General features: G+C 38.4%; 2 protein-coding genes across 5 annotated transcripts in view; both read right to left on the reverse strand.

Annotated features, from left to right (window-relative positions):
- The window catches only part of NCK1 (NCK adaptor protein 1), an 85,150-nt gene extending 76,308 nt beyond the window's left edge, over positions 1-8,842 (reverse strand). For 2 of the 3 annotated variants that reach the window (XM_053669224.1, XM_053669223.1), the window contains exon 1: positions 8,726-8,842. The gene's annotated coding sequence lies outside the window, so the exon portion shown is untranslated. Of the gene's footprint in view, positions 1-7,134; positions 7,202-8,725 lie in introns of those variants that run through there. The other variant, XM_053669225.1, reaches the window with a different exon arrangement.
- Positions 8,843-15,399: 6,557 nt separating this feature from the next.
- Positions 15,400-19,028, reverse strand: part of SLC35G2 (solute carrier family 35 member G2) — a 40,740-nt gene continuing 37,111 nt past the window's right edge. For both annotated transcript variants that reach the window (XM_037139281.2, XM_053668934.1), the window contains exon 2: positions 15,400-16,751. In XM_037139281.2, coding sequence (XP_036995176.1) covers positions 15,499-16,737 — 1,239 coding nt within the window. In that variant the 5' untranslated portion in view covers positions 16,738-16,751 and the 3' untranslated portion in view covers positions 15,400-15,498. The remainder of the gene's footprint in view (positions 16,752-19,028) is intronic.

A 19,028-nucleotide genomic window follows, 5' to 3' on the forward strand; every position in this document is an offset into this window, starting at 1 on the left:
TTGATGGTAGGCAGAAAATAGACAGGGGGAGGGCAAGAATAGTATGGGAAATGTCAAAGCTAAAGAACTTAAGACACATGGACATGAACTAAAGGGGGGGAATGTGGGTGGGAGAGGGGGTGGAGGGGAACAAAGGAGGGGAAATGGGACAACTGTAATAGCAGAATCAATAAAATATATTGAAAAAAAAGAAACTGCTCATACAATTAAGACTAACATAACTGAGTTCGTCTGCATTCAAGACTTTAAGGAAAAGACATTTAATTTCTTATAACAACATAATTCCTGTTTCTCCCATTCTGACGTGTGGCTCACATTAATAGTCCCCCTCATTTTTAACTGATATCAGGTAGAAAAATACAACCACTTATATGTATGTGTATATCTACAACCATATATATGTGTATATATACACACACACTTACACATATATGTTATCACAGCCTGGAACACCTTCTGACCCAGAGCCAATTTACTCTGCCTGTTATGATTTACCAACTACAGAGAGGCCTGATGAAAATGACTCATTTAATTTATCACTTGCACCCAGGCTGGTGTGACTCAGTGGATTAAGCACTAGTCCACAAATCCGAAGGTCACTGGTTCCATTCCTGGTCAGGGCGTATGCCTGAGTTGCAGGCCTGGTGCCTAGTTGGATGCATGCAGGAGGCAACCACACATTGATGTTTCTCTCCCTCTCTTTCACCCTCCCTTCTCTTCATCTAAAAAATAAATAAAATCTTTAATAAATAAATAAATGATTACTTGGGCTGTGGTCGGTGTGGCTCAGTTAGGTAGAGTGTTGTTTGTCCTGTACACCAAAAGGCTGGGAATTCAATTCCCAGGCAGGGCACATACCTAGGTTACTGGTTTGATTCCTCATCGGGGAATATATGGGAGGCAACCGATCATGTCCTCTCTCTCAAATCAATAAACATTTAAAAAATATGGCTTGGTTCTTAATATTACAGCCACCCCTTTTCCTGTCTTCAAAGTACATGTACCTATGTACTGCGCTTATATGACAAGACAAAGAACAATGCATACATATACATATTATGTGTTGTGATTTATTTCATCAACATTTTGCTTTTCCTACTCTTTAAATTTTACGTTAAAAAAATCTTACATCTCTGATAATAGAGTATATCCTACCAATTCTTAGTCATAACTTCCATGACATTCACTAGACTAAATTAAAACAAAAAGCCTCAGGAAGTTCCAAGACTGTAAAACTTGTGTAGAAATGTAAAAATAGTAGTAGGCTACAAACAGCTTTATTAAAGGAAATCAGAAACTTTATAACAAGGACAGAGTAGGCAAACTCTTTCTGTAAAGGGCCAAACAGTAAATGCTTTAGGCTTTGTGGGCCATGCACAGTCTCTGTCGTATATTTTCTTTTTTTAAACCACTTTAAAAATTTCAATCATTCTTAACTGAGCACAGTACAAACAGGGTTTCTGAAGAGTTCCGATTAAAATAATGGATTTAATACCTAAGTTGTTTTTTCTTTTTTTTAAGAAATTAACACAGAGCAAAACATATAGGAAAGCAAACAACAGCAACAAAATTTTGGACAATTGGTAACTCAGTGAATTCCAAAAAAATAATGTTAACCTGAACTCCTAACAGCAGCTAAAAAGCGCAATTTATAACTTGGAATCCTTAAGAGATCCAGGAACTGGCAATACCTGTTACTGTCAAATTGAGAGAAGATTAAATAAGGAAGACTGGGTAAAAGCTGTTTGAGAAGTAGTAAATCCTTAGAAGTTTCCTCCCCAAATCTACCTGATGGTGGACTACCCCATCTTGAACTAATGGTCAGCAGATATAATTAAAGATCTGCATACCCAACAAAAAAATGGGGTGAAGAGAAACCCAGTCCATTATACACACACACACACACACACACACACGCACGCACGCACACGCACACCCCACCCCACCCCACCCCACCCCCCGCTGGACAAACTAAGTTTTCCCCTCATGAACCTGATCCAAAAGAAAACATCTCCCACACATCTGGGTTTTCTGGAAAAAAAAAACCCCAAAACTGACTCACCAGGACAATCAAGCAACTAAGTCCAGAGTTTTTAAGTCCCCATCAATTCAGGTTTACTATCACAAGGTAATATCCAAGGCTTACTGACACCTGAAATAAGCCTCCAACATAAAAGTTGGAGAACAATATAGAAGAAACAGAGTCCGCAAAAAGAAAAATTAAAACATAAAAAGAATTTGTAGCCTCAGAAATTACAGAAGATAGTGCACCCATGAAACAACCACAGGATGACCTCTATACAAAAAAAAAATTTAAGAGAACAGAAAAGAGCTCTTGGGAAATCAAATCTTGACAGTAGAAATGAAATTCTCAACAGAAGGCTTAGGAAATAACATTCAGGAAGCATCTCACATAAAAACAGCAAAACAGATTAGGAGATGAAAAACAGCAGAAAAAAGATGACTAGCCTAAGGAAAAAGAAATCACTGATATAGACTGAACTGTGTCACCCCAAAATTCATTTGAAGCTCTAACTCACACGTGGCAAACACGAGGCCTGCGGGGCGAATCTGGACCAGCACCTTGTTTCTACCTGGGGCCAAGCTTCTTGCTCCTAGTTAAGAAATTACATTTATACGGTCCTAAAATTACACTCCGCCCTTTGAAGGCAACTGTGAGGCTCCTGTGGCCCCTGGTGGAAATGAATTTGACACCCCTGCTCGCTCTAACTCCTAATGTGACTTCTTACTGAACTAAGGTTATATGAGATAATAAGGGTGGAGCCCTAAATAATCCAAAATTCTTTCCACAGAAAGGTTTTCTAAGGATACAGTGAAAAGGAGGCTGTCTATATATCAGGAAGAGATCTCATCAAAAACAACCCTGATTGCACCTTGATCTTGGACTTCTAGCCTGCAGAACTGTGAGAAAAAATTAATTTCTGTGGTTTAAACCACCCAGTCTGTGGTATTTTGTGATGGCAACCCCAGAAAACGAATATAACCATCAATGAAATAATTCAAGAAAAATTCCCAGAACTGATGTACATAATTTTACAGATTTAGAGGGCACAATAATATCCAAGGGGGAAAAATGTATGTATGCCAAATCACACACTCATAAATTTTCAGAATATAAGAGGTACAAAATTCCAGAAAGACCAAAAACCTTAGGATCAGGAATCAGGATGTCTTCAGAATTCTCAAAAGGACTACAAGCTAGAAAACAACAGAAAGATGACTTCAGAATTCTGAAAGGACATCATTTCCAATCTAGAATTCACTGCCCAACCAAATCAAGTAGGAAGACAAAAAAAAAAATTATTAATCCAGGATCTCAACCCTTCACAGGAATCTATTGCAGGATATACTCCATCAAAAGGAGGGGTCAAATTAAAAAAAAAAAAGAACTACGTGAATCACAGGCAATAGATTTAAGACAGGAGTAAAGCAAAGGGAGTCACCAGTTTTGTGGTAAAAGAGAAAGGTGATTCAAACCAGTTCAAAAACTGGTAGACAAGGACAGAAAAATTCTACTCCCAGGTATACATAACCAGAAGAAATGAATGTGTATGTCTACGAAAAGTCTTCTAAGTAGATGTTTATAGCAGCTTGGTCAATAATAGCTAAAAAACTGAGAATAAACCAAATATCCATTAATTTTTTAACTGTATATTCATTCAACAGAATACTACCATTAATGGGGGGAAAAAACATTACTGCACCCAACATCATAGGTGAATCTCACAAATGCAATGTTAAACAAAAGAAGCCATGCACCGGAGCATATACTTCAGGGTTCCATTTACATCAAGTTCAAGAACAGGTAAAAATAACCTATGATGAAATAAGTCAGAATAGTGATTACCTTTGAGGGTAGGAGATACTGATTGAGAAAAAGTAACACAAGAGCCTTCAGGAGCACTGGAAATGTTCTATACCTTGATCTGGGTGATGGGTATTTGCAAATATTTGCATTTGTCTACAAATGCAAATATTTGTTTACCTATATACATTGAAATTGTGCACTTTGCAATTAAAAAATTAACTATACATTCTGTAAACAAGCTTTTAAAGAAACTAATGAGACTTTCAATTGACCTCATAACAGCAATTAACCAAAACGAGAAAAACTTTAAGGTCTCACAAAGATCTTTATTTCAGAGTTATTTATAACAGGGAAAAAACCCACCCTGGAAATAACACAATAAATGAGTGCCATGCAAACCCTGGACTTCTGTAGTATGAGAGAGAAATTATTTGACATCTTTCTATTACCAGCAAACTTACTACTAATTAACGTAAGGGTTAATTAGTATCTGTCTAGAGCAGGTGTGTCAAATTCATTTTCACTGGGGGCCACATCAGCTTGGTGGTTGCCTTCAAAGGGCCAAACGTAATTTTAGGATTGTATAAATGTAACTACTCCTTAACTAGAGGCAAGAAGCTCTACATTTGGCCCTTTGAAGGCAACCACGAAGTTGATGTAGTCCCTGGTCTACAGGAAGAGCATGCTCACAGGTTCCAAGGCAAAAAAAAGCATGATTAAGCAAGGCTCAAAGAGTAGACTAAAAGAAGGGAAACTGACAAGAAGCTAGTAGTAGGCAAAAAGACAAATCATGGAAGGTTTTATAGGCCTTTTAATGAATATTAAAAAGAAAGAAAAAAACAAAACCTCATAGGGAAGTAGAATTCTTCTCCTAGGGAAGTAGGAGGGTGTTATACACAAAGTATTCCAAATGTTTCTAGAAGTAAAAAAATTGTTATAATTCAAGAACATGTAGTAACTGGAGGTGATCAAGCATTTCTAAGGGAAAATGTCCAAGGTCTTATTTAATAAGTGAAACATTCCCATAATACAGCTAGAATACTAAAAAAGTACAAAACACATTAAATTCCCCGCTATATCTATTATTTGAGTGGATCTACATGCAACCATGATTTGCAAGCATGTACTGAAGTTTTTGGAAAGCTGATTCTTTAAAAACAAACAACACCAACAAAAGCCTTTTAGATAAATCTATTTTTAAGGGATTTTCCTAACCCATATTCTTAGTGCTTTATTCAATTGGTGTGTTTGACCAAAGCAGAAATTATTAATACCATATTTATTTTCAATTCAGTAATACTGAAGTACAAATTCAGGAATAAAAAACAAAAGAATCAGTGTTTCAACAGTTTATTTTAGGAGATAATCTATTTAAACAAGTAAAAATAAGCCATTATAAACAACCAAAAATTAAAAGAAAAATCGCTTCTACCTATTTCAGACCAAAAGAGTAAAGCATCCCTTCCAGATATATTTATTTCACCTGGTAGTTTTCTGTGCAACCTGTCTTAAAACATTCAATTCTTGCTACATAAAAGAAATGAAAGAAAAATGCCAAGGTAACCCTATGCTGCTGCTATTCACAAAAACTTTAGAGTTAAAAGGAGGGAATCTATGAAGAACAAATATAAGTACAAAAGATCTCTAAGCCCCCAAATATAACTAATGATTTTCAGAATGCTTTGCTCAATAAGCAGAATGCTCAATAATCTGGTTCCTGACATAAGAACAAAGTGACAAAGAAGCAAAATGTAAAAGTGTTACTATTCTAATAATCAAAAAGAGAACTTGTAGACAGATCATTAAATTAAATGATAAGCCCTCAGGGCTTTCCTCCAAACCATTATGTTGTTACCATATACTTTTAAGGCCTCCCAAAGACTCAGTCTCTTTATCAAATTCTACCATAACACTTCTAAGAGATCCATTCACTTTTTAGTTACTCACAGGACTCAACCATAGAGATACCATTATTTTTTCCAATATTGTTGACACATCTAACAAGCACAGAAAGACTGTAGACTCTTAAATCACTGTTTCAATAATTTAAATGTTGCAAATCATGAAGGTTCCCCTGCCCTCCTAAAAAAAAGGTTCTGAATTTATAGAGAAGGCATAAATATACAAAATGCAAAGTAATGTGAAGCAAACAACAATAAACATTGCAAGAGATGAGCGGTACAGTTTCAGAAAGAATATACAGAAAATTTGTAAAGATACACCGAACTTGAGTTAGGGAATCAAGGGCTGAGTCTGGACTCAGTCACCGATCACTAAATATGTGGATGTTTGTTTTAATGCAGGTATTCTGTATGGATTACACTTTCTTTATAAAAAGGAAGATTGGATTCCAACTGCCCCACGAGCCCATGACATATGGAAAAACCAAGGGAGTGATAAAACAATAAGGGATGTGTTCAAAGGAAAACAACACAGGGAACAGAAAGATCTGGAAGGCTACATTGAAGCACCAAAAATGAAACTTCAACAAAATCTGACTTCATTTGCTTCTTCAGTACCTTAGGAGAAAAACATTCTTTAAAGAATAGGCAGGCTATGCACAGATATTCAGTTTCAACAGCTATAAAGGTACAAAAATACAAAGTCTAAATGAAAACCTGAGGTGGTTTGGTTAGGTGGATAGCTCCTATAGAGAAACAGTGCTATCATTAGATCCTATCATAACTCTGTAGGTGACAGGAAGCTGTTACTGATTTAACAGTGAGAGATATACTCAAAACATGAAGATTAGGCAGAAAGCTGGACATACTGAGTAGGAAGAAAAGGCAGAGAGAAAACCTAGTTAAAAGCTGGAAGAAATGAACAGGTATCTGAAATTTCAAAAATTGGCTGAAAAAAATTGGCCAGTGAAATGTGGATAGATAAAGTCAAAGGCAAAATCAAGGTTTGTGTCTGGGCAATTAAAAGCATAATATCACCAACATAGTCAGCATGTGGAATCAATTTTGAAGGAAAGACTATAAAGTGAGGATCATCTAGATGGAATTGTTGCCTTAATCTTTAAATGTCATTTTTGGCCCTGTAGTTGTATTCCTAAAACAAAACAACAAAGTGTTTATGAAGAACTTGTTAAATTCTTAGTGATTTCCAGAGTTTCCTCCAATTTTACATATCAAATGATTTAGTCTTCTGTTGTAGGTGCAGAACACTTGGTATTTTTCCATATCATAAAGGTGAGTAAACTGCAGGTTATGGAACTGTGATAGAAAAAAAAAGGATATCTGTATTTATTAAATCAAGTCTTCCTGACAAATAATTTATAACAACAATCACATCAAATCTACCTTGAGCTTTGGCAGATTCAAAAGGTCCAACAGAAAAGTAAGTCCAGCCCCAACTGGTGTGGCTCAGTGGACTGAGTGCAGACCTGCAAAGCAAAGGGTCGTGGGTTCGATTCCCAGTCGGGGCACATGCTGGGGGTTGTGGGCAGGGTTCCCCTCAGTGAGGGGTGTGCAAGAGGCAACCTCACGCTGATGTTAAAAAAAAAATCCAGGGTATAAACTATCACACAACGACTTAAACATTCTGTGCATGCTTCAAGTTTTATTTATACAGACTAAAATCTTGGAAAAATAAAGCACTCAATTTAAAACTTAATGTGAACAATTAAGCACAATTAAGAAGTCTTGAATACTCTGCAAAGTGTTTAAAGATACTATAGCTAATTCCCACACATGTTTGTGATCAAGATGGAATGAAACTATTAAGTAAGCAACATATATTTCTTGAGTTACTATCCAAACTGTGAATGGAATGCCTATTTAAAAACTGAACATTACTGACAATTACCAAACAAAACCTTCTTGAATTATTTCCCCATTTACTGTGTGACCTCGCTGAAAATTGACACCTTCGGTACAACGCTTTCCAGGTCCTTAATAAATTGTACGGCTGAGTTTCACAGAAGATTTTTTTAAAATGAGTTATCTTTTGCAATACTTACCCGTTTTGACCGGACACAGGTCCTTCGCTCACTACCCGAGATGGGGTTAGAAAATTCTCCTTAACTTCATTCTTTCCTACTTCGTTAAGGTTTCTTACAGAATCTAACAGGTATAATTATTCTCAGGTCACTAGCCAATCAGATGGACATTAATGCGTGTATTTTGTTACGGTTCTCAGCCCTGAACAAAATCTAGCTTCCTGAGCTTCTAACTGCAAATTTAACTTTTATGGTTACACATAAGGTTACAAAACCAACCTTTCGAGATCGTTTTTTACCGGATATATTACAAAGCCTCGCAGCCCGAGCAACTCATATACGGATCTACCACGGATCTACAGCAGATCACACGATTAAAATAACCCAGATTTCCCAAGAACACGGGTACCGGCTGGTGGGGGAGGGACAGAAGGAGCATCTCAGGGATGTCCATCCTCTGGCCAAGGCTCTCCTCTTCCCAATGTTCTCCTCTAACACGTTCCCACCTTCCCGGCCTTGCATTAGGCCACAACAGGCAACGGGACTTTTGGGGGGAGAAAAAGAAACAGAGAAGCACAGGCTGTACACTGGACCCCCGAAGCCTCGCATGGGTGGCCGCCCGGGGTGCTCATCCGGACCTGGCACTCCAGAGACAGGCAGGAAAGCCACAGGCCCGCGCTCCACCTCCCCCAACCCGGAGGTTGTAACCTGATGGTCCCGCGGAGCGTAGTTCAAAAGCCCAGGCCACGCAGAGCAACCTCCCCGCCCCCTCCGGTTCGGCTCTGGGCCGACAGACGGCGCCCCGGGGGCTTAACTTCGCCAGGGAAGAGGAAGCGACACAGCGAATAGCAGGGTGTAAGGAGGCAAGACGCAAGGAAAGGCTGTTTGAGCATTTGCCTGCAAGCAAGGCCCTCTCTCCTTTCCTCTTCCAAGCCTCTGTGGCCCCAGCTCACCTGAGGTGGATACGGGGACACGGCTGCGGCCGCCGCGATGGCCGTTACGGCACGAGGCCTCCGCTCCACCGCCGCGTAGCTCTCCGGAGAGGGGCGGGGCGCGTGCAGCGGACGGGCGGAGCTGCAGCGCCTACTGGCCGCGGGGCCGCAGGCGGATCCGCGCGGGCAGGAAACCCAGTCCTGACTTAATCTGATAGGCTCGATCTCCCCTCTCCATCCATCCCTGACGCGACAGCGGTCTGCGCTGCACCGGGATTGGACGAGCTGGCCTGTCAATCAAGTGCTGAGCTGGGAGTGAACAAGCTTTCTGTGCCGCTGAGAAAGCTAGAGAGGCGTTGGACCCTTACCCAGTGTTGGGGCTCCTTTTCCTCCCCTGCTGACAGTTTTGAGCCTTCCTCCTCAGCGCCTCAGGAGAGACCCAACAGCAAAAAAATGACTGCTTCCCGAGGTCAGCCCCAACTTCTGTGACATCTTCCCCCAGATTTCTGCGCCTGAAAAGAGTCTTGGCAAATGAAGATAGTTGGGGGCAGGAAGCTAAAAGGGAAAAGAAACCAAGGCCTGGAAATAGGGACCTGAGAGAAAAATCTAAGATGCATGCTTAATTTGAGCCACAGACCAAAGTAAGCTGAGTCTGAGGGCCTTCGAAGTGTCATGGTGTATAAGGTAGCCTCCGGCTTCGTTTGCGGTAGTTGGTACTGTGACCTTCGGTGACAGGTCTTCCCAACCTTAGGGGCCCAGCCCCAGCCACCTGCCGAGTCATCAGTAAGTTGATGCCCCCGACGCGAGGCTGCAGCCCCCTACAATATGCCTTACTCCTTCCTAACCAGCTTTGTGGCTCAGGTTAGGCTTGCCTCCTCAGGGAAGACTGCTTGGTTGAGGTACCCTTCGTGGAACGCTAGTATTTTCCCCATCCAAGCTGTTGAAATGGTTTGCCCATATTCCCACCTTGACTGTAAACTCCATTTAAGTCAGGAGTCATATCAGTTTTCAGGTTTTCTCCAGTACCTAGCATGTGATAGATTGTCACTAAATATTGTTGAAGGCCTTAATGCATCTTCCTTTCCTATCTTTAATGCCCTGACTCTGGAGCCCAAGAGTTCGCACTTTTCTTCATTTACTTAAGTTATTTGAGTGCTGATAAGTGTATGGGGTATGTTTGACATATATAGGATCACAAGGTCAAGCTCAAATCACGCTCAACCTGAACTCCTTTCTTGGCTTCAAGTTGGTTGATATAGAGCATGAAACTCTGAGCAAGAGCTACCTGTGTTTACATCTCATTGGCATCCACAGTAAATAATGTAAGTGAATTTTGAACTTACTCTAAGGGTCTAAATACCTTTGCACATTTTACTATGGCTGTATGGACTGAATTGTGTGTGCCCTGTGGAAATTTGTATGTGATGCCCTAACCCCCAATGTGACTATGTGGAGATAGGGCCTTTAGGAAATAATTAAGTTGAGGGCCCTAAGTTGAGTGAAGTGATAAGAGTGGGGCCCTAATACTATAGGATTAGTGTTTTTCTAAGACAATACACCAGAGAGCTTGTTCTCTGTTTTCACTCAGAAAGGACACAGTAAGAAAGCAGCCATGTAGATCCAGAAAGAATTCTCACCAGAAACTGACCATGCTGGCACTGGCAGCCTGATGTGGAACTAAGCCTGCAGAACTGGGAGAAATTAAATTTTTATACTTTGAGCCACCCAGTCTGTGGTATTTTGTTATGGCAGCTTGAGCTAATATAGTAGTTTTATTTGTTTTGATAAATCTTAGAAAGTTTATGGACTGCGATATTTATATTTATTTTTGAAACTGGAGAAACCATTGTCCAGAGGTTAAAACTAATTCTTCCAAAATTACACAGCAAACTGTTAGGAAAACCTAGTTCAATTCAAATCTGGGAATACATTTGACACGCGATGGGGGAAGGGAGTGTGAATACAAGTTCAATAGGTAAAGTGATTTTTGCCATCAGGTAGCTTACACAACCTACCTTAAATGGAGAACATAAACCCAGCAAAAATATGCTTAAGCCATAAGTTTAGATTTATTTTTTAAGGGAATATGTATTTTGAATGGGCCACTGATCTGAACAGATCTTTCTGAGATTTTGATACAAATTTCTTGACTACTGTATGCCACCTATTTAAGCAATAGAATTAAGAAATTTAAGTGTTGTATTTCCCTGTAGATGTGTTTTTTTTCCCCTTAAGTTTCTCTTAACTCATTCTTCCCAGGAACTCTTCTAAAAAAGATAAACTAAAAAAATATGAAAAAAAGTGTAAAATAAGGAAACACCAATGAAAGAGGAAAGCATTGGATGGAAGGGTAGATAGGCAAAAGTCATGTGTCAATTTCAGTATGAGCCCTGACTGGCGTGGCTCAGTTAGTTAGGCATCAGCCTTCAAAGCAGAAAGTCACAGGTTCAATTCCTGGTCAGGGCACATGCCTGGTTAGTGAAGTTGGTCCCTGGTCAGAGGGCAAATGGGAGGCAACCAGTCGATGTTTCTCTCTCACATTGATGTTTCTCTCCCTCATATTCTCCCTCCCTTGCCGTATCTCTAAAAATAAATAAATAAAATATTTTAAAATTTTTCTGAAGAATTGCAATATGATATAGTTAGAAGGAATGGAGTACACATTCTTATGGGGTAGGAGTTATTCCAGAGACTTCTTTTAATACATGCTGTTGTCTCCCCAACTTTCAAATACAAACACACATGTTGTTTCTTTTTCCTCTTTTAGTGGAACTCAAGCCCAAAACAGAAATCACCCTTCATAATTAGTGCTGAGTGGACCAGGAGCTAGCCAAAATCAGGTGACAGGAAAATTTAGGTCAGGACTTGAGACCTATAGACTGGAAATGGGGCTTCAGATATGAGTAGCTAATCTATCTAGGATAAAAGCTTGCAGACAGCTCATTTCATTAATCCCAAAGGAAAAGATTTAGGAAGACAGGTAAGGGGAAAAGAGCCTCCATGTCTCAAGGCCTTTCCCCCAAAACTGTTATTAGTGTATAGTTAGAACTGATTAGAGAGAATGATCTGGTTTAGCATCATTGTCAAACAGGACTGTTTAGAACCAAAAAGAGCCCTACCTGCTGATCAGCAAAAAGTAATTAATCACATGCTCAGCTGTGAGATATAGGAATTAGGAGACCCTGGAAACTAAATTTAATTTTTGGATTGAGTATTATTATGCTTTTGTGGGAATTCAACAAAAATTTATTAAGAATCCACTCTGGGGCAGACACTATAATAATCTAAAAACTGTCCAGTCTAGGCACTACTGGAGATCCAAAAAGACAAGACTTAAACTTAAAGGAACTTAACCCAGTATGGGAGAATGAGACTTACACAGATATTTATTAATATAGTTAAGTACAGCAATAGTGTATATAGGGTGACATTAAGCCACCAGGGGAGGGGAGTTGCCTGGTCAGTTTAGTCAGACAATTAAGTAAGCAAAAAGAAGAACTTTCTACATAGAGGGGCCTGAGTAAAAAAAAAAAAAAAAAAAAAAAAAAAAAGGTATTACACAATAGTAGAACATTGTTGGAGCAGATGACTGGAAATGCAAGTAATACTGGGTTATTGAAGTCAAAGACATTAAACTTCATTGTAGAGGCAATAAGAAGCCATCAAAGGGTTTTCTTTTAGCACTTTAAAATTCATTCTGTTGTTTTCTGGCTTCCGATGTTTCTGATGAGAAGCCAGCTGCAATTCTTATGATTGTTTTCCTGAATGTCATGTCTTTTTTTCTAGCTTTTTAAAAAAGATTGTATTTATTTATTTTTAGAGAGACGGGAAGGGAGGGAGAAAGTGAGAGAGAAACATTGATGTATAAGAGACATGTTGACTGGTTGCCTCTCACATGCCCTCAACTTGGGACCTAGCCTACAACCCAGGCATGTGCCCTAACTGGGGATTCGAACCTATGATCCTTTGGTTCACAGGCTGGCGCTCAATCCATTGAGCCACACCAGCCAGGGCATTTTTCTGGCTGCTTTTAAGATTTTGGTTTTTTACCTTTGTTTATCAGCAGTTACACTATGTTACTAGTTAGGATTTTCTTGGTATTTATCCTACTTGGATTCATGTATCCCTGTTTTTGTGGATTGATGGTTATAGTTGTTTCCTTTTTTGTACAATTTGAAAAACTTCGCCAACAATGCTTCAATATTTTTTTCTGCCCTTTTTTCGCTTCTCTTCTGAGATTATACTTACACCTACACTAGACTTCTTAGTCCTTACTACATGTCAGTCCAGGCTTTATTAATTTTTTTCAAGTCTTTTTCTTTCCTTGTTTCAATTTGTATAATTCATTTTGAAAGCCAGTGTCTAGTAATTGCTGCAAAATTTGAATGTTAACATTTTACCAAAACCACAGACACCTAACCAATGAATATGGGTTTTGGGGGGGAAGGTTTGGAGACACATTAATGAAGAAAATAGAAATCAGAAGATATTAGAACAGAGAATTTAGTATTGGACATTGATGTGAGGCAGGACAGTAAGAAGCTAGGACAATTATTTAGGGAATGGAATGGGGAAACTGAGACAGATAGTTGAACAAACAAGGCAAGCAATTTACAGCCAGATAATAAATTACAAGGTCTTATCTTACACATTCCAGACCATGCCAGAGTGGACCTACCTCAGTCCTGGTCCCATTAAGGTAACATTCTTTGAAGGTGAAACTGACCAGAGAATGACCTATATGCTCACTTTGATGCATCAGCATATTAAAGAACACACATGGAAAGCTGATGAATATTCTATTGAGATCTCCCCTGAGACCACTCCTAAAATTCCTGCATCTTTAGATAAAAACCATTTAAAGAAAAGGACCCAGTGCATTCTGTCTAGAGCACAATCTCACTTTCTTTCTTCGGGTGTGTATCTGCGCTTTCTTTCTCCTAAGTTCTAAGGGTCCCCACCACACTTATAATCAAGTGAGCAGCAGGCAGTGGCAGCTTGTCCCAGCCCCCCCGGCTCCCTCCGCCCCTGGACTTGTCTCAAAGGGCCCTTCCTTTGCTTCTGGAACTTGTTTCCCAAGTCCACACAATGTAGCTGGCTCACTTCTGCCTCTGTGACTTTCTTTCTAAAAGGCCAAGTCAGCTCTCTGAGCAGCCGACTCAAATCTTCTCTTAGAGTGTACTTTCGCTTTGCATGCTAAATAAACTTCCTCTTGTACCAGAGTTCTTGGCTCTGAATTCTTTCTTTGCTGAACTCAAGAACTGAGAGCCAACATGGCCAGCAAGAGATGGACTGAAAAAGCAAAAAAGGAACACTGAAGTAGCCCAGAGGTGCTAACTGTAGACAGCAGCTTTCTCCACTAAAGCAAGTGAAAAAGAGGAGCTGAGGTTGGACTATTAGGTCTCAGAAGCTCAGAAGAATAACCCAGATGAACTGTAGCTCCAGTCCCTGAGAGGATGCTGTCCATCTGTTCTTGCTACCTTTGAGAGGGATATGATGAAGCTGGTTGGGGTGATGGTGTGCCAAAAGAAGCTCAAGGATGAAATCAGTTGTTTCTGCTAGAGTTAGGGACCATTGTTTATTGCTGAGGTAACAATGACAGACACTGCAAACAATTGGAAAGGAGGAAGTCCTTTTGCCCCTTCACTTCCAGTCTCCATGTAATGGCCTTTATTGGTAGAACCTAGTGAGACATCAGCTAGCATAGGAAAAATGTAGCTTGCAGGATCTGAGCCATAGCATCAGAAAGGAAAGTATAGAAAGGTGAATTTGGAGCTAGGATAGCTCAATAACAATAGTTTAATAACCAGTACCATATCAACATTGTTTTGTACTAAATTAGTAAAAATTTTCCAAATTAGACCCAAATGAATGCCGCCTTATGCTTTTACAGACATTTAGGCCTTTTTAAAAAAGAATCTGAGGACACCATGTTTTATCATTTTTCTGCTATACTGCGATTACTGTTAGTATCTTTTGGGGAGCTAAAGAGTATCTTTACTGAAGCTTATACATGTACTGACTACAAAATCTAAACAAGGGCAATTTTGAAGAGATCCTCCTATAACTAAGGATAAGCAGAACTGGCCCCAACACTAAACCTCCCACCATCAGGCAAAAAATGGTGTAGACTAAGTACAGCTGGCAAGAATCCAGTCTTTTGCCTACTTCCATATCTGATGCATTGCTTAATGTGGCCATAGCAAGAGTAAGACCAATTTACTATTCTAAGGTAGAATAAGCACCCTAGTCATTAAAAAACCAGCTCCTTTCTTTTGTTTCCTCTTCTTGTCTTAACTCAAGCTCCTTTACTCAGGCCAATCATCTCTAGTTTTCTAATGCAAGTAGATGGTAAAGCCGGGCCCGGTGTTCAGCATTTTACCCTACAGCGTACTTTTCATAAATGAAGATTTTTTAATACTGGAGGATTTTTGTTGAACATTTATAAAACATTGGGCATGAACATTTTTCTAATCTTAGAACTTTAGTATCACAGAAATTCCATCTGAAAGGGCTCATTTCTTCAAGTTTATGTCATTTAGTGATGAAAGTTAACATTCTCCTTCTACCACAATTACCTTTTGTTAATAACAGTAAAGACATTAGGTTTGTGACATTTCACATATTTAATATTTTTTGAATATATTAGACTAGAATATATTTTTCTACATCTGCATATATTAATTAAATATTATATTAGCACTCTGCCAGTTATATAACATAAAAGGTATAGGTGAATATTAAAGTGGCAGTGTACCTATTAATAAGTAATGGTTAAGATAATAGTCAGGTATTCATTTAATGGGAGAGTCTATAATTTCCTGATAATCCTGCCTTCTTAAATTCCTCCAGTAAAGTTTGTAGCCAGCAAGAACAAAAACACTAATCATAATGATTACACCTCCAAAGACATCATAGACACTAGGAAATATGTGTAACACTAGAAGCTGCAAGACCATTGCTACCACAATCTCCAGATGTTGTACTGTGCTGACCAAAGCTGGATGGAATTTGTCCAAGGCATAATAAACTCCTAAGAATGCTGCAGTAGAACAGACACATATAGCAATGAGATAACTCCAGGTTTCTACATCTGATGGGATAACAGGTTCTTGAAGAGTGAACATAGTACATACTCCCCAAATTGTCCCAGTCCAACCAAAGGTAAACAGTGCAGTCCACATGCTGATCTTCTCCTTAATGGATCTGTATACTATCATGGAAAGAGCAGTGGTCAGCCCAGCCATCACAGTCATAGTGTATCCAAAGGCTTCTTTCCAAGCATTTAACAAGGAATTTTCTTCATTAACTATGTTGGGGATCATGACAAGACAAACACCTAAGATGCTGCAAATAACTGTAGCCATGTCAATATAAGCCATTTTCTCATCTACAAGTAAAAAAGCCAAAATGGCACTGAAGACTGTAGTTGTGGCTCTCCACATAGTGGTCCCATTGCTAGGAGGAACTATAGAAAATGATGTATAAGCACAGGTGATAGAGATAACATTGCATACACCATAAAAGAAGAGTCGTGATCTATATCCACTGGGTCCAAAGGGGGCCTCCTGGTAGTAACACACAACTAACACAGATAAAACCTGTAAGACAGAACGGATAAAAATCAGCTCTAGAGATGGAATTTTAGAACGATCAGAAACAAGCCTAGTGATAAGAGCTACACATCCATGAGCCAAGGCAGATCCAAACAGCACTATCCACATTTTTCTGGATTGGAAAATGTTTTTTTCTGCAAAACTCTGGAATTGTCCAATCTCATTGGTCATTGGGTCTTCTGTTGGTGGAGGTCGGGTATCCATGGTTCCAAAAAAAGTCCTTCCCTTTTTTTTCATTTCATTCAGCAGACCCTTCTTTGGATTTTCTTCCATAAAATTTCCATAATCTTCATTAATTTCTTCATATCCATCATCCCCAGGTTGAGGATAATGAGAAGTGTATTTCACCATCACCGTATTGGGATGTATTTTCACCCGTTTTTTAACGGGGTATTTTTTGGAGGGAGACGTATCCATTCTTTCAGACAATTCTATTTAAGAAGAAAAGAAAAAAAAGACAAATGAACATATTCATCCAGTTGAAATTTGGTGTAATTTCTATTATAATCAATATGTACCAATTCAATAAAAGAAATAGAGGTTGTAATAGTTTTTAAAAAATTACAAAAGAGATGATCTGGCAATATGCCTTATTAGTTATATGAGGTCCAATGAAATGATCTACTCTTTTTTGTTCTCATTTTAAGTCTGCCCCTATTTATCATTCTGTTTATTCTTTGACTCATTCATCTCTATTTCATATCTTTACATCACAAACAACTGATAATTTTCCATCTTTTAATTCCTACCTGTCTCTCCACCTATCCAATAAGATAAACATAACCTAATGGTGTGGCTTGGTTGGAGTTGGTTGGAGCATCATCCCATAGACTGAAAGGTCACAGTTTTGATTCCTGGTCAGGACACATGCTGGGGTTGCGGGTCCAGTCCCCTCTCTCGGCGCACACAAGAAGGCAACCAACTGATGTTTCTCCTTCATATTGGTGTTCCTCTCTCTCCCTGCCCCTACCCACCCCTTTCCTCTTTTTCTAAAAGCAATGAAGAAATGTTCTCAGGTGAGGATAAAAAAACTTTCATTTCCACTGTATTCATTTGTCTATATTATAAATTGTAGGTGGATAAGTCTTTTATATAATCACTTCTGTATAATACCAGAATTAGCCTTATATTACAAATTATAGTGATTTTTATAACATTTATTCTGAGCTCCACACATTTCAAGGTATATGGATACACTGAAATTAAAAAATAAATAAAATGGATTTAGTGACATTCATGTGGTAGTGGTACATAACCTTCCTGATGCCTGATTGAGCAATGATTTTTAACTAAGATTTTACTGAAACTATCCTTTAATTCAGCAATAGCACTTCTAATATTTTACCCTAAAGAGATGATCACAAGGTGCTTGTTACTTTGTGTAAAAAGAAAAAAGGAAAACATAAGAATACATATTTACATATTTGCTTATATAGCATAAAGAAATTATGAAAAGATATGAAGGAAACAAATAATTGTAGGGATAGGGCAGGAAATAAGAATGGAAGAAATCTTGAAAAAATATTTTTACTATATACCTTTTTATATTTTTACTTTTGAATTGTGATGTTCAAAAATTTTTTAACTAAAAATATTTATCTGTTATTTAGGAAAAAAAGAGCTCATACATTGGGGTGTAGAAAATTTAAAAATTTTAAATAAAAAAATTTAAAGGTGTAGAAAAGATGTTTCATAGGAAAGTTTGCGGTAGCCTACTACAATACAATGACCCTTCATGCAGTGGAATACTGTGCTATGTATCCATTAAACACGACAGTGCAGATTTCTTCTGACATGGAAACATGTCTATGACACATTGTTGAGTGGGAAAAAAGTTAAGCTTCTTATAAGGATTATATGAGAAAATGCATATAAAGAATTTTTCACAATGTTAACATACAGTAAACTCTCAATAAATGTTAACAATAAATTCAGCTTCCTTTTACCTGTAATTAAATCTTTTGAAACAATGTTATTCTCTCTGTGTTTGTTTACTCAGTTCTCTCTCCTTATCTATCCATCTAAGAACAATTTCCTTCCAAAATGATGCCTCCCCTCCCCTCTAAAAAGAAAAAGGAAGAAAGAAACCTTTCTATTTTGTTGTCCTTATGACACACTTCCTAGTCCTTGCCAAAAAACAAACAAACAAAAGAAAACATCAGTTCCAGGGTCTTAAGCTATGGTCCAGATATCAAAATATATTTTGTTCTTTGATACCATCTGGGTAGCCAACTGTTCCATTCCTATTTGCTCCTTTGTCTTCTAAAGGACACCACCTTCAGTTGGAAGAAGTTATTTTAAAAAACACCACCTGTGCTTCTTTGAGTTTCTCAGCCTCAACCTTCCACTTGCAGTTCTTTGTGCATATTTCTATCAAATCTAATCTAATGTTCTTTTTTCCAACTTTTATTAGGACATTTCCACTTCAAATCATAACTTCAGCTTCAATAATCACAAATAAATTGAATTAATAGTCATGTTTTCCCAAATAAATTTTCCCAACTTCCTCATTCATGCTTGCAATACCACTATCTTTCCAATTCTCCAAGCTAGAAACCAAGGAATATTTTGAATTATCCTTTCTGCCACCACAGTTCCATTTGGTCATTGGTCTTACTGTTTTTGTTTGCAATATTTCCCTTTCTCCAATTCCATTTTACCTTTGTCATTCTGGATCAGGTAATAATCAATTCCTATCTAGAGTTTTG

This window comes from Artibeus jamaicensis, unplaced genomic scaffold (assembly GCF_021234435.1).
Source record: "Artibeus jamaicensis isolate MK-2021 breed Jamaican fruit bat unplaced genomic scaffold, CSHL_Jam_final contig_519, whole genome shotgun sequence".
Taxonomy (NCBI): Eukaryota; Metazoa; Chordata; class Mammalia; order Chiroptera; family Phyllostomidae; genus Artibeus; species Artibeus jamaicensis.